Genomic DNA, 15,000 nt, shown 5'->3' with positions numbered 1-15,000 from the left:
CAGAGTTCATTACAGACTCCAAGATAGCCAAGAGTGTGGTGTAAATCTGTTTTGACTGAATTCTGAATTTTTATTTTTGTTCTATTGACCTGCCAATTCCTAACTGTTCGTGCTATTCGCACAAGAGTTATTTTGACCCTGACTGTCCCTGATATGGATTCTTTAACTCTGCTAAACATTACATTTACATTTTTGATGTTTTTATCCAAATTGACTGACAGTTAAAACCAGATAAATCTGAGAACTTAAGGGCTGAGATCTTGACGGTTAAGAATCTTGCTCAAAAGTGGCAGCTTGGTGATGCTGGGATTTGAACTCCTGATCATCTAACCAGTAGCCCAAACCTTGAGCTAACACCAAAATCCTGCACCCAAATCCTCCATTCCATCCTCCTTAACTGGTACCCAAAAGTAACACTTTAAATTTAAAAACTTAATATTGTACATAAGACTCCCCCTACCCTACCCTACCTGCTTTCTGTTCTCCCATGTAATTTTACTCAACACCTAAACATTCCCAGTGATAGGCTAGTATGACTCCAAGAGACATAGATGAAAGGATCTTTTTCACCAGAAGAGCAGGACTAATTATACTCTATTTGGCTCCTTGGATTGTTCTGGAAGGTACTCACTGGGAAAGCTTTCCCTCAGATGGATTACAACTGAAGAGATCACAAGCTGTGTAACTCTTCCATCAGGAAGCAAGCACTGCTTCCTCTTCCTCGTTATCTAATCAGAAATATCTCTCAAGTGCATAATAGCTCAACTCTTTGCAAGTAATGGAAATGAGGACCAAGTGGCACGAGGGTCGGTTAGTGCCAGGTGTGAAGCTGGAAATCAGATAGCATTTAAAGCAGTCTTACTTGCTCCTCTCTTAGAAGCTACCTGAAGGCACTTATCAAGCCCAACTCAGCACCATGTTCCCTTCAAGCTTCCAGATCCAACACTTGACCCCTTCAAGATACAAGAAAGACTTGCGTCAAGAATTTTTTCTGTTCTGGGAACCAGATGGTGGAATGAACTTCTCCTGGTGATTAATCGCCCAAAAGTCTGTTCCCTTGGAGCCTTTAGAACGGCTCAACTTGACCAACTAATCCTGAAAGTATGTGGAAGACTTGCAGCAAAATTATTAGTACCCAGATGGTGGAATGACCTTCCCCTGGCTGTCTGAACAGCTGAGTCCACTGTCTGCCTTCAAATAAAGACTAAATCCTACCTCTTCACCAAGCAATATTTTTTTTAAAAAGAAGGTACTGATCAAACCCTGCTCTGCATCCTGTTCCATCCAAGCTTCTAAATCAACTAGACTTGACCTGACCCACAATCAAGAACTCTACCCTGTCCTGGCAAGCAGGTGGAGGAACCGATTTTCCCTGGCTGTCTGAACAGCTGAGTTACTGGCTGTCTTCAAATGACAACTAAAGTCCTGCCAGTTCACCAAGCACTAATTAAAAAAATGAAGGTACAGATCAAACCCTGCTCTGCATCCTGTTACCTTTAGGTTTCTAGGTCAGCTAAACGTGACCCACAGTCCCTCAAGATACAAGAAATACATGCATCAAGACTCTTCTCTGCTCTGGCAACCAGGTGGTGAAATGAACTTCCCCTTGCTGTCAGAACACCTGAGTCCCTGGATATCTGCACTAAGCTTTTAAATGAGTTTTGTTTTTGCTGCAATAACTTCTCTCTGACAGGGGTTTAGCTTGATAGTATTCTTATCCTACGTACATTCGGTCTAGCAAGTGACAAGTCTGTTGCTTCTGTCCAAATTTATTTCATTTCTGATGTCCTTATACACATTTATGGGAGAGGTCGCATATGGCAGGATAAGATGAAACCCTGGTTATATGTTTTCCATCAGTTTTTGTGCAAACAGCAAATGAAAAGTAATTGCAGGTAAGAACTAAATGTTGTGGTAGTGAGGGACTAAAAGGCCAACACTGTAGGATTTGTCAGAGGAATCCTCCCATCCAGTCATTTGGATTTGTTCCTTTACCTATTTGTACTAGCATGTTTTTGATAGATACTAAAAAGCACTTCAAAGCACAAGAGCCTCGGATAAAGGCGTCTGCTTGACGCTGTGGAAGGAAACCTACAATTAATGGCAGTTAACAAGGACCATGATCTTGTTTGTTCATGTGCACTGCCGAGCTCAACGGTGCTTTTTTGCCAAATGTCTGCCCAATCTCCTAATTAAACCTAGCATGCACTCCTCGCTCTTGCACACCAGGTTCTCTCTTTAGACCCATCACATGGCCATTTAGGCTAATCCCTTGCAGCAGAGAGCTGCCGAAAATAAGATGTCAGTGGATTTCAGACAGCTTCGGAGCTGTCAGCGTTTCCCTTTAGTGACACAAGGAGAGAAGGAGAGAGAGAGAGAGGGAGTCGAGCACATTAAGCGACCTGCCCATCACTGCTAGTGTTTTATAGGCCGGCTAAGACGAAGAGGCACTCTTGCAGAATAATGGCTGAACATGTGCAGGAATGTGACATCTGCTGTGTCTTTCCTCAGGTTGAATGTGACAAGAGTTGAAGCGGACATTCGGTGTGAAAGCTAATCCTCTGGAGGAATGTGGTCTGACACGAGGTATCGCACACTGTAATTTAGAAAGAGTCGCAGGAAAAGTTTGAGGTTTGATGAGCTGTGTAAGTGCAATAGGTTATTTCTATTTAAAAAAACAAACAAAAAAAAAACAAAGCAAAACAAAACAAATCACGTCCTCGAATCCCCCGCCGCCGCATTTGTGTGTCTGAACATGTCCGAGTCACATCTGAAGAAGCATCCTTTGTGCTCTCTGGCTGGAAGTGGTGAAAGCCCTTGAAGCGGTGCAATAAGATACGTCGCTAAATGGCTAAATGGAGTCCTATTATCAACCAGAGCACTTTCTTTTTGAAGTGCCCACATCGTTCTCGCTTCTCACCATCGAACCGTGCCCACTTAAACTCGGACTGCGGCGTTCTCGCGTCATTATGGCTGGTGTTGTGTTCCCTGCAGATCCAAGCCTGCCATTATCCAATCATCGGTGTCACTTTATGGGCTGAGTTATTAGACACAGTTGTGTGTGTGTGTTAGCAATAGTGTCTCTATTACAGGTCAACGACTTACCCAGTGACTCAACAGGTTCAGGTTACGTCTTTTTTATTTTTATTTTTTAACAGTTCTAGTGGCAGATGTTCATTTGTTCGCAGAACGTTTCATCCAGATAAATCCGTTCAGCCCTTTTTTATTGATGCAATATGCCACCAGCCTCCTGAGCATGACACGGCACACTCTCCTGCCATCTCCTGCCCCTCATAAATCTTGTTTTATTAAAACCTCTGGTTGAAAAAAGTGTGCACTTCGAGGAAGCAGGCAATTATGAGAAGCAAAATGGGAAATCATGTGGAAGAAATGACGACGTGTCCTGTTTCGCTTTGACTCCCTGTGCAAACTTTTTTTGTTTTTGTTTTTTTGGGGGGTTTTTTTGTGCTCTGATCCAGATGCAGTAGCTTTGGATAGGAATTACACACGAGAAGGACGGATAAGATTTACCAATGGTGTTTCATCAAAAAATAAAAATGGAGAAGGTAATGAAAGCGCAAGGGATTTCAGAGGCATTTAAGGGCTTTAAAATAGAACGCTGATGGAGCTCCTTCTTCAGCTCGACGTGCGTTGCTGGTTCTTAATTGATTAGTCGGTGCTTCGTAATTGATTGTCTTGAACTTACCATGCTGAGAGAGGAGGCCAGAAGGAGAGAGCGGTGAGGATTAAGGTATGAAGGGAGAGCAACTTCTGTCCTGAATAAGGATGACGCTCTCCTGATTACTTTCGAGGCTGCAAATTGCGTCGGAGAATTCGAGAAATTCCACGGCTATTGTTCGAGCGATATTACTTCAGCCTGCGTCGCACGTCGCCACAGGCAGATACGATGGAAGTCATGCGAATTATGAAGCTCTGGGAAGAATGAATCTGGGAGGTGGAGGTAGAGGTAGAGGTGGAGGTGGAGGGGGGTGTCGCCAAGAACAATTTGTCATTTATGCCCAGAGACTCATTAATCTCATATTTCTCTGTGTGAATTTGCACCATGAGCCTCTTTCTTGCATCAGGGGAGAACTGAGTGATGGAAAGGAAAACGAGACAAGAGAAAGAGAGACGGAGAGAACCGGAGGGCGGGGGAAAGGAAAGGGAAAGGGAAGGGGAATGAACGATGCCTAAATTATTTGGTCCTCATCAAACTCCTGCTACCATGATGCTGATGTCAGAGACAGGAAGGATTATGCTGTAGCTGATTAGATCTCAGGCGCTTTGTTCTCCCTGATAACACGTTGTTATTATTATTATCAGAGACATCTTTTCATGACTGATGGAACGAGTTAAGAGAAAGGGGAGTGTATCGGGCGGGCGGACGGACGAGTGACAGGGTGACATTGAAAGTCTGACCGAGTCTTGCATTATTTTTTTTTTTTAAAGCACTTAGCACACGAATTGTAAATGTTGTACCACGCCTCACTCAGCAATCACTCTAATACAAGCCATTAGCTAATCATACTGTTTTTTCACTTCTGATTAAGACCTCAAATGAGGTTGTTTTTAATTACTAAGCAGCTGAAATCCTCCCCCAGGGGGTGGAGGGGTGGAGTTTTATTGGGGGTCCTTAGACTTTTTCTCCAAACAAAGTCATCAACCCATCTTCTTTTTCTCCAGCTCCCGCTCGATATTGGTGCTCCCCGTCTTTGTGTCTTTGATCCATTTCTTGGGGGGGGGGAGAAAAAGAAGAAAAAATCACAGCCCAAAGGTGAAGACTGCCCCATGTAATAATATCAAAGCCGAAGCTGTAAGCGACTCCTTTGAAGCTCCTCTTTTTTTTTCCCCTCCGCTGACAGGTTTTCCAGACTCTGTCAGGGGAACAGTTGTTAGTTAAGACAGTCGGTGCCGTTAGCGTCACTCAGTAATTCAGAGCTCGTCCTAAGGGGGACTTGATCTCAGGCTTGTCCTCAGACACGCAGCTGTGACCCGACTTTGAACTCGACGTTGACCTCGCTGCTTCCTGCCAGGACGTTAGCCTCGTCAAGTGACCTCGGGGTGAGCCGCGGGTCTGAGGAGTCAAATAGCGGAGAGCGATCGAAAGTATAAAAGGAGCCGTCAGGTCTAAATCAAACATGTCAGGTTTCTAAAGGCTGGGGCACAAGGTGGAGGGAACTTTAAGAATGGATTGAAACATTGGCATAAAAATGTGCTGTAATGAATAATTGTACTTGTTATCTGTTTATAGTTTCATTTAATGTTTCGATGTGGAATGACTGCAACAAGCTACAGCTACAGGCAGTTTATACGTAGCGACATTTCATTCTACTAAACCTGAACCCATAAGAAAGTATGCTATCAGAAAAAGGTAAACATCACATCTAGGCTTCCTCTAGGGCAAAATATTTAGGCCACGTATTAGTGAAGACTCTAATTGATTTACCTTCCAAGACAAAAAAGTTCACCGAGATGACGAGATGAAGAACGGCTTTATTTGTCTTCGGTGAAAAGCTTAATTGCGCGCCAATGCGTATATCCTAACCTGTCAGAAATGCTTGAGAGAACTATCCATGAGTGATGTTTAATGGGCTGAAAAAGGTTTTACAGTGTAGATTTCACACCTCTCACAGGAAGTTTTAAAAGGCTTTGAGGCACCAGAGCAAACTCTCGCACTCCATCACTCTTCCACTCTCCTCAACCATTACGGGGAGAAAACTATAACGAGAAAATATCTACTTTCAGCACTGGGGCTGCAATTCAGCAAGCGTTTCAGTCCAGTCTTCTGTACGCATTATTGAGGAGTAGCCGAAGCTCCTGTGTTCGCATGTGGTAAGTGTAATTACAACATCAGATAGTGATGTGTGAACGTCCAACGATCGTCTTGGGAAACATAAAGCTGCTGAAATGTGGCATTAAGATGACCCTTATCTGGAAAGGCATCCTCTGTCCTCCAGTCTCGCCGCTCTCTAGGCGGCAGTAAAACTAGCATACGGCGTCCCACCATTAGTCCTTTTCTCATTGGACACATTAAGGCTGTGAAGGTACAGTAAAGTTTTAAGGCTTGTTTTCTTGTTTGATTAAGAGGATTTTTGGAGTATATTATATCTTAAAAATAAAAGTAAAAAAAAAGAAAAAAAAAAAAGTAAAATCAGTGGATGTGTTATAATTTACCTGAGTTTCATTTTAATTCATCCAAACATTATGGGCATGAACAAAAAATAAAAATAAAAATAATAATAATAATAATAATAATAAGTTAATAAATATGGAGTGAATAAATAAATTTAAAAAATAATAAATAAATAAATACATGAGTATGTACATAAATAAAACAAATAGATAAAAGACAAAACAAATAAATAAATAAATAAATAAATAAATAAATAAATAAATAAATAAATAAATAAATAAATAAATAAGCTATTGTTGTACAAGCAAGCAGTAAACAAAATTGTCATCATCCAATAAGGAATTAAACACAATGAGGCATGCAGTTAAGGATAAATAACCAATAATGGGGTCGTGTGAATTACCCATGGTAGGTTTTATCCTTTTACAGATACAGTCAATGTTGTAGAACATATCTCTTTTGCTATAAATGGTTATTCCCACAACAGCCTTTTGTTGTTTTACTAAAAAACTTTCCCACTGAAAACTTTACTGTTATAATGAGTTGATACTGAAGACTCCTTCCATAATCTCCTTACAGAAAAATTTGCTGCATCAGTGATTATTCTTTTTTGGTGTTTGTGTTTTTCTTTTTTTTTTTTGATTAGCTGTTAGTATAGAAATGATTACATATTAGAACAAGCGGACTTTCTGACCAATCACGTTCAAGAATTCATGAGTTCTGTGCTATAACTCCAATTAATGCCTCCTGGGGACCCTTAAGAAAGCAGCCTTTTTCCTTAGTTGTTTGAACCCTGCTGAGACTGAAGAGAAGAAAGTTATCCTGAGCTAAATATATATTTATATTACGAACTGAGAAGGAAGTTCTGAATGTCTTAGCAAAAAAAAAAAAAAAAAAATTATGGCTTATTCCATCTCCACTTAATCCCATCTGCTCGGCTCTCCACAGCCTGCCAGGATCTCAGCCTTACTCGGCCGCAGCCCCAATTATTAAGCCCCTCGACACTCACCCCGTCTCCGAATGCTACACGTTAATGCTTCTTCGGGGTGGCAGCTTCACGGGAAATGGCAGGAAATGGTGGCCAGTGAGGGTGGGGTGGGGGGGTCATTTCGACGCCACATAATAGCAGTAAACGGAGAAACCTATCATATATCAGAGCACGCTGCACCTGGTGGACACGTGTTGAAAGTCCATTTTTATGGTTGGTGGATTTTATAACATGGGCTTGGAAGGAATCAGTGCTGCCTCGTCCAAGCCTTCCATCCATATGTTTTGTTCTCATAGGAGAAAGAAAGTCTTTCCCCAGAGCACATGTCATAGCCTTAAGTAATTTTTCCCTGTAGTTACTCCTTTTTTTTCTGGAACAGGCTAATATTCGGCATAATTAGACCAATTTCCGTAATTGTTATCTTCCCCAGGGGATGTGCGAACAAAAGAGCGTACTCGAAGGATTGACAAGAAGGAAAGGCGGGCGGTGCAAATGTTCAGGGGAACAAAAAGCAGCTCTTTTGGTTACATCTCGCAAAACAATGTAGCTTACAGGATGACGTGGAGTGTCAAAATGCCATGTTATTTTTTGTTTTAATAAGACGCCATTGCTTCTGTGATACCTGAATGGCATATTCTTGTTCTGTTTGGTGCTACAGGAAAATATCACCAATTGAAGCCACCAGTTCCAGATAACGGTCTGGTAATGGAGTGTGTTATCTTAAACTCTATGACTCTCTGGCCTTTTTGAGATGGAGGTTCTTTCTGCGATGCCAGACGTATCTACTTACACTAAAAAGCTTCCGCATGCGGCTGGCTCTACACTAACCGCGTTGATAAGGCGTGTATTTTCTTTATAGCCAGACAGTACAAAAAAGGGGGGTTAGATAAGGAACTGGAGGTGTTAGAAAGAGTCCTGGTTGTTCTCCCTGATAACATTACAGTAGTTTTCTGTGCAAGGTCAGTGTGCAGTGTGCACCCACTGACTGTAAGCTTGGAGAAAAATCCACAGCTGACTCTTAGCCCCAAACCGTACGATTGAGTCGTCTGCTTGGTGACATGCTCATCATCTATAATAGGCACGATGTCAGGGCTAGGGAGGCAGGATGTAGTGCACAGTGTGCTGATCTGCCGCTAAACCTTCAGGCCCCCTCAGGCATTTTGGTTACTAAGTGCAGAAGTGCCTAAAGCTGAGTGTGGATCAGATTCCTTAGGGCTTCGGCGCTGGATCTCATAAATACCGGGTAGCTTCCTCTATCTGGGGGTCCTGTAGTCAGGGTAAATCTTTGCATACAGGAACAGAAAATACACCTGTGCTAAACATTTTTGTGGAAAACAGCAATATGTCAATTCTGAAGTTTTAATCTATTTATAGTCATGTTAAATGATTAAAAAAAACCTTTTCACATTCTGATGTTTGATAAGAATATTAACTTAAGCTCTTGACTTGATTGAAACTCCATAAATTGCTGATTAGATCATTGGTTGAGTATTTAGCCACGCTAATCCATTTGAAAGTGGATGCAACACAGATGTTTTGAATCTAAACATTACATTTTGTGCTGCAATCCTAGCTAGTAGTTTTGCAGAGATGTTAGATGTTGGAACGGTGCTGCTGGGATTTGATTCCTTACAGTCAAAGGAAGGGTAGTGAGCTCAGGCGAATCAACACCTGTGTCAGCAATCAGAGTGCCGAAAATAGCTGAAGCTACTAATGAATCCAGATTCATGGGGATGGACTGGATACTCTTTTATTTAGGGAAGGATGGTCCTACATGGCCAGCTTCAGGAGAATGGTAAAGGTATGACTGGTATAAAGGTACAGCCTGCTGATATGAAGATATATAGTTGGACTACCACCAAGAAGACACTGCTGGACCCTGAACAAGGCCCCCAACCCCTCAACTGTTTAGTTCTATAAATGTTTCGGATAAGGGGGTGTACTAAACAATGTAAATGTTAAACAAATAAAAAGTGTCATTTTGTCATTTTTTTAAAAAAATTATATTTAATAGTTTTAGCATTGACAAAAGAATTGATATTGTAACAGAACAACACCACCAGCTCTTCGTTGATTATTTTCCTTTAACAGCACGCCCCCTAGTGTTGTATCCCTTCCATATGTTTAACATACGAATGGTAGTTCCCAGTCTTAACCCATTCTCTCTCTCACACACACAGAGAAATATGCATAAAGAGAGAGAAAGCTTAATCTCAATGCTCCATAGCTCCATAATAGAGGCATTATATCATCACACTCGAAACACCACTCTGCGATTTATAACTGCCGCTCCAGCTAAACGCTTAAAACTTCCAGCCTTCTGGACGCTCAGAGATGAAAAGAGAAATCAGGGAAATCCCGCAGTGGCCGAGCGAATTAGTCCCGGTTTGCAAATGAAGACTAGGAGCGAGGAAGAATTGAGCTTGATTTAGGAGTCCCTCCTCTCCACTCCTTTCCCGTGTTGAGGGTGGAGTGAACGTCTGCATCTCTTCTGCAGCCCATCAGCTCACACGCCTCTCAGAGAAAACAAAGAGCTGCTTTGTTTCACGAAGAATCCCGAACACGACTGAACGGTTTCGAGGGTACTTAATACTAAGGGGTCCTAAAGGGTGCTTGGTGGAGTTGTATGGTTTGGGAGTTTTGGATAGAAGAACTGAAACATGGAAACTTGGCCTTCGAAAAAGTTCTGAGCGATCTTAAAACGAAGTCTCATATATGCTGCCGGGATTTGCAGTGCAGAAACACATGTAGCAAATATTAATGGTAATATTTTAAAAGATTGGAGGGAACTACTTTAAGAAGCAAAAAAAAAAAAAAACTGTGCTGAATAGATGGCTAGCAAATAAACAATGGTACTGCTTTCCCAAGATGGAGAAATGTATTCCTGAGGAAAGGGGATGAATCTGGCTGTGAAACTGTTTATCCATTAAAAATTAAAAATGGTACCCTGGGGTAATTTTTTTAATGGCTAAACCTCTTCTAGGGAATATAAAACATAAGCTGTGAGACTAGCTGACTCTAAAGTGAGTAACATTTCTAGCTAGCTAGTACTAGTAGGGATGGTCAGCTGAAAACCTCACGAGAGCTCATTACTAAGCAAATAAATACAGGATTGCAAAGGTACTCGACCATTTGAAGAGGCAAACTAGTGATGAGTCAAATTCTGTGCTAGAATTCTGCTATAAAGCAGTTGATTGGTTAAGGTTACAGGTCAATCACCCTAAAGGCAAGGAGTTATGCTTTTTGCCTGTAGGCAGTAAAAGAAGGCAGGTTCAAGGAGGAGTGCTAAACTTGAGTAACATTATCTAATGCACCTTTAAATGTGGCTGCTGGTATGTGCTGAAGCTGTCAATAGTGATGTCTTTAGCTCAATATGGATCAAGATAACACATTTCTCCACACGGTCTGCAGTTTGACTGACGGCGGCTTGTCAGTTTTTTCCCCCGCACCATCAGAATACAAGATCACACAGCGATCCTTCAAAGCTGATGAAGAGGTCAATGCCATACTTGCCTGCGAGGTGTATCTGTAGTCTCACTTTTACGAAAGGAAAAAAAACCCACACAACCCTCAAGGCTTTGGATTCTGCAAACGTTTTCGCAATAGTTTTGTTCTACTTCAGCGTATCACAAAGTTACTTAACAACAGAATGAATCATGTAAATTAGTTTCCTCTTGTTTGCCTTCCTGTTGTGGATTAAATTACACATAACATTTGGTCTATCATAAATCCAATGTAAGACATGGTTTGAAAGGGAACCTTGAAAGGGAGGATTTGTTGTTTGTTGTCGGGGAAGGACTTCCTTTAAAATGATTCTTAATCCCTTAAATTACCAAATGGTCCAAGTTTTATCAACACTACTACTTACAATGCCTTTCAGATACATGGTTATAGTTGCACCAGTTCTATACAATAGCAGTGCAGTGGGGCTTTCATCTGTTTCAGTTCTCAGTAGGTGGTGGATCTAAAGACCTTTCCTGGAAGATCTTCTGCCAGAAGCCCATTGCATACATCATAACACTGTGAAGAAAGAAAGATGTGTAAGTGTAGGTTGAGGTGGAGGTGTTGGTGTAGGTGGGTCTTACATGACATGCCCATGGCAACCTGTTCAACACCCATCAAAATTCGATAGTAAACACTGTGTTTAGGAAGGTAATCCAAAACAAAGCCATCACCAACACCGCCGAATTGCAAATGAGATCGTCTCCGGGCTCAGCAGGTACTCCGAATTGCTTCTATAAATACACAATTTCATTCTTTCAAAGGAAATATGCTGCATGATTAATAGTTCTACCTGTCACAGGTGGAACATTTTTAATCTTTTTGAATGCCCCCATACAACCCTTTTTTTTTTATCTCAAAAAATAATACATAGCCAAGAGCAGAAAAAAAAAATACAGGAATGCGGGGTAAGAAATAATAATTTCATTTCAGAGGACAAGCACCTTTTATTTATTCGTGGGACATAACAGAAATACTTGTCAAGTCGGTTTTCAGACGGCCTCAGGCGCAGGAGCTGGCACTTATTCAGATCTCCTTCGCTGATATCTTTGTTGGTGTTGCGGTTGACATTTATGTAAAGGGGAACGTTACGTTAGGTGAGATGCGAAACACAAACAGATACTTGACAAGATGACGAGCCCTCCAGCTAGAACTAATCATCTGAGTCATACATTCGCCGTGTCATTGGTATTGTTTTATAAAAATGTCATGCTACAAGTTCTCAGACTGATCAAAAGTATCCAGCGAGACGTGCGGGTAATAATAAATCAACATCAACACCGGCTGAGGTGAAGTTACGACTGTGGCTTGTGGCTTGTTAGTGATTGATAAATTGTTAAACGCATGTTTTGGTGATCGACTGTTCAACTGTTGGTGCGTTAAAACAAACAAACAAACAAACAGTCAAGCACTGACGTGAGGACACACACACAAGCCTCTTAATACGCCAAATATTCTACTGTAGCAGGCTAAATGTTAAAGGGAACTCATTTGTTGTAAGGTTCTACATGGAACATTAAAAAGTTCTGACTAAATTTTGCAGACATCGTTATCTAGTTTTCTCATTTATACAGCTATGCAAAGTCAGGGTAGTGATGTTAGGGCTTATGACCTTGACTCATAAGCTACTACCACCACCATGTTTCAGTGAAACTATCTATAACCCCTAACTCTTTTCAGTAACGCTACCTGTAGCTGTATTAGAATTTAAATCCAAAGTAGTGGGTGTGGCTTAAACCTGAAGGCTTTGCTGTTGTTGTTGTTGTTGTTTTATAAACCAAAAGGTAGAACCAGAAATGCTAGAAATGTCAGCACTGGGTATTCAAAATTCTAGTTCTGGCAGTTTTCTCCACCTCAGCTACATCACTCCAGTTCAGAATTGATCTCAATTAAAGATTATGTTAATATGTATTTGTTTATCATGCGTGCAACGTTCATTTGTTTTTGTTTGTTTGTTTGTACCTGCCCTTTGTCGCTAATTAGTTCTAGTTGGTAATTGGAAGTAATTGGTTCTATTTCCCAGAATATAATTGAAACCGCCGTGACGTTGACCAGGATGTTAGGAAGGACCGCACACATTCGTGTTAATGATCATGGTTTTATTGGTTTGTTTGCTTTTTCTCCCACATTACACTCGAATAACTTGTTGTTGTTGCATTCTGTTGGATCCCATGTCTAAAGGGATCTAGTCTCAGACAGATGCCCAGAAAACAAAAGTGGTTTGTATTGTATATCCATATCCATATTTGTATTCAGTTTATGATTAGCTGTACAATCTTGAACAATTCTATTCATAGTACTTCTGGTCTTACAGCCCATCTAACATGCCTAACCCCTTGGAGAAGCTTTTAAAAGTTAGGATCATTAAAAACAGTCCTATAGAATACAGTATGGACTCTTCAGGATGCACTTTATCCTGGTCAGGGTCACAGTGAATCCAGGGATATCTGAGCATGAAGCAGGAATATACTCTGGATGGACCACCAGTCCATGCATGCTCATATCCACAATCCACTTAAATGGCAAACAGACCAGATTGAGGGATCAGGATCGACCCGGAACCCTAAAGCTCTGAGGTAGCACCACAATCCACTTCATTATCATCGCTTCTTCCAGCATTAGTGCACGAGCTGATTCACATTCATGTGTTATGTTTCAAATCTAGTAGCACTTGGCGTTAGCGTGCATGCTGATTGGTCACAGATCACAGCTGACTTGCACTTTTTGTCCTTTATCCGTCCAAAATAAAAAGCAGACACAGATGGCGGTTTATGGGAATGGGCTTCACCACAGACGTTATTTGAATACTTATTCAATGTTAAATGTAATAAGCGCTCAGGGAGGAATGGGAAGGCACAAAAGAGGAGAGTCTTTGTTTTACAGACAAGTGCTTGGCATATCAATCAGGGATGAGTTTGCCATATATCAGGAACACGGAGTGCTGTTGTAGGAAAAATACCTGATTACCATCCTGGAGGTGGTTATTTTGCACCGAGAGCACATTCTGAAGTATTCCTTTCAAACTCACAAATATGCCAGCATTTATCCAAGAACAAGATTTTTTATTTTTTTTATCCATCTCTAGTTACAATTAATGATGCGGAACATCTAGGAGACAATTTAGTTCCTGTTAGGAGATTTCCTATTTTGTATATAAATAATATCTTCTTTCTCTTTCGTGAAGGTAATAAACAACTTCAAGCAAGAAGCGTAAAATTCAAAACACTTACACTGGAGAATCTGTTTATGTGGATCGTCCACCATGCTGTATAATTAAGAGCATGTTACTATAAACCTGATTTGCTGCATCTGACCAATTAGAATCGAGAACTGAACAGCAGCAGGGATTAAAAAATAAATTATTATATACTGTGCAGGTATGATTGACTGTGTGTGTGTGTGTGTGTGCTTCCTGGGTGCAACTGTTTAGCTGACTAAGCTGCCACATTCAGCTTTATTAAATCTTGTCCCAGTCCCCTCGAGGCACTCCAGATTAGATTGAATGTGGTAATAGTGTGTGTGATATCGCAGACCTTTTAACACTAAAGAGTGTTGGAGGTCATCGTGCTTTCAGTCAGCACCTGTTAACATACCATACGTTCCTTTTTCTTTTTTTTCTTTTTTTTTCCTCTGCCTGAGCAGTGATATAATTTGACAACTGCTTTGTGTGCTGTTTATTTCTGTCTGAACTCACATTTCCACTATGATAGTTACAGCAGTACAGCATTTGGGCCTCTATCACCACATTGAGATGATAGAGGCTGTCAACATTTTATAATCCTTTTTCAAAACTTCACTCCGTTTATCTCCAGTTGTGCGCCATAACGTTTTACAGCTGCGCTCTTGTCCAGATCCAGATGTGGATGAACCCCGGGCTCTGCTTTCTTTAACTCTGTGTGCAGTCTTCAGTGGCTTTTCTGAACTTCCTTCACCACATCCATGCCGCACCCTCAGACAGCCCACGACATTCCCATCTAACTTCATTCATGTGCTACCAAATGCTCGATTCTGATTGGTCAGAATGTTTTGAATCATTTCTATAACAGTAATAAATAGTTACAGTCTAGTAGTTTCAATGAGGATGACGTATTTTTGCATTATTATTGTAAAATATAAAACATGAGATTGTTAAACCTATCAGGTTTTCTATCAGGAATTGTTTATTTAGCATAAATGGAAGGAGTCTACAGTTTTAGTGCTTTGTAACAGGGATAAACATGTCATTTGACGTTTTCATGTTTTATTCTTTCAAGAGAGAGAATAGGATAGATAGATAGATAGATAGATAGATAGATAGATAGATAGATAGATAGATAGATAGATAGATAGATAGATAGATAGAGCCATGAATAGATAGATGGATGGATGGATGGATGGA

At 40.9% G+C, this 15,000-nt stretch overlaps 1 protein-coding gene across 1 annotated transcript in view; it reads left to right on the top strand.

Moving 5' to 3' along the window:
• Positions 1-8,885: 8,885 nt before the first annotated feature.
• LOC131353853 (dynein heavy chain-like) overlaps positions 8,886-15,000 on the top strand; it is a 44,261-nt gene continuing 38,146 nt past the window's right edge. Inside the window, 2 exon segments of the mRNA XM_058390927.1 lie at positions 8,886-8,939; positions 9,619-9,703. Coding sequence (XP_058246910.1) covers positions 8,886-8,939; positions 9,619-9,703 — 139 coding nt within the window.

Source organism: Hemibagrus wyckioides, linkage group LG06 (assembly GCF_019097595.1).
Source record: "Hemibagrus wyckioides isolate EC202008001 linkage group LG06, SWU_Hwy_1.0, whole genome shotgun sequence".
NCBI classification, from domain to species: Eukaryota; Metazoa; Chordata; class Actinopteri; order Siluriformes; family Bagridae; genus Hemibagrus; species Hemibagrus wyckioides.
Note: the sequence above shows the minus strand (reverse complement) of the source record. Positions and strands in the feature narration are given on the sequence as shown.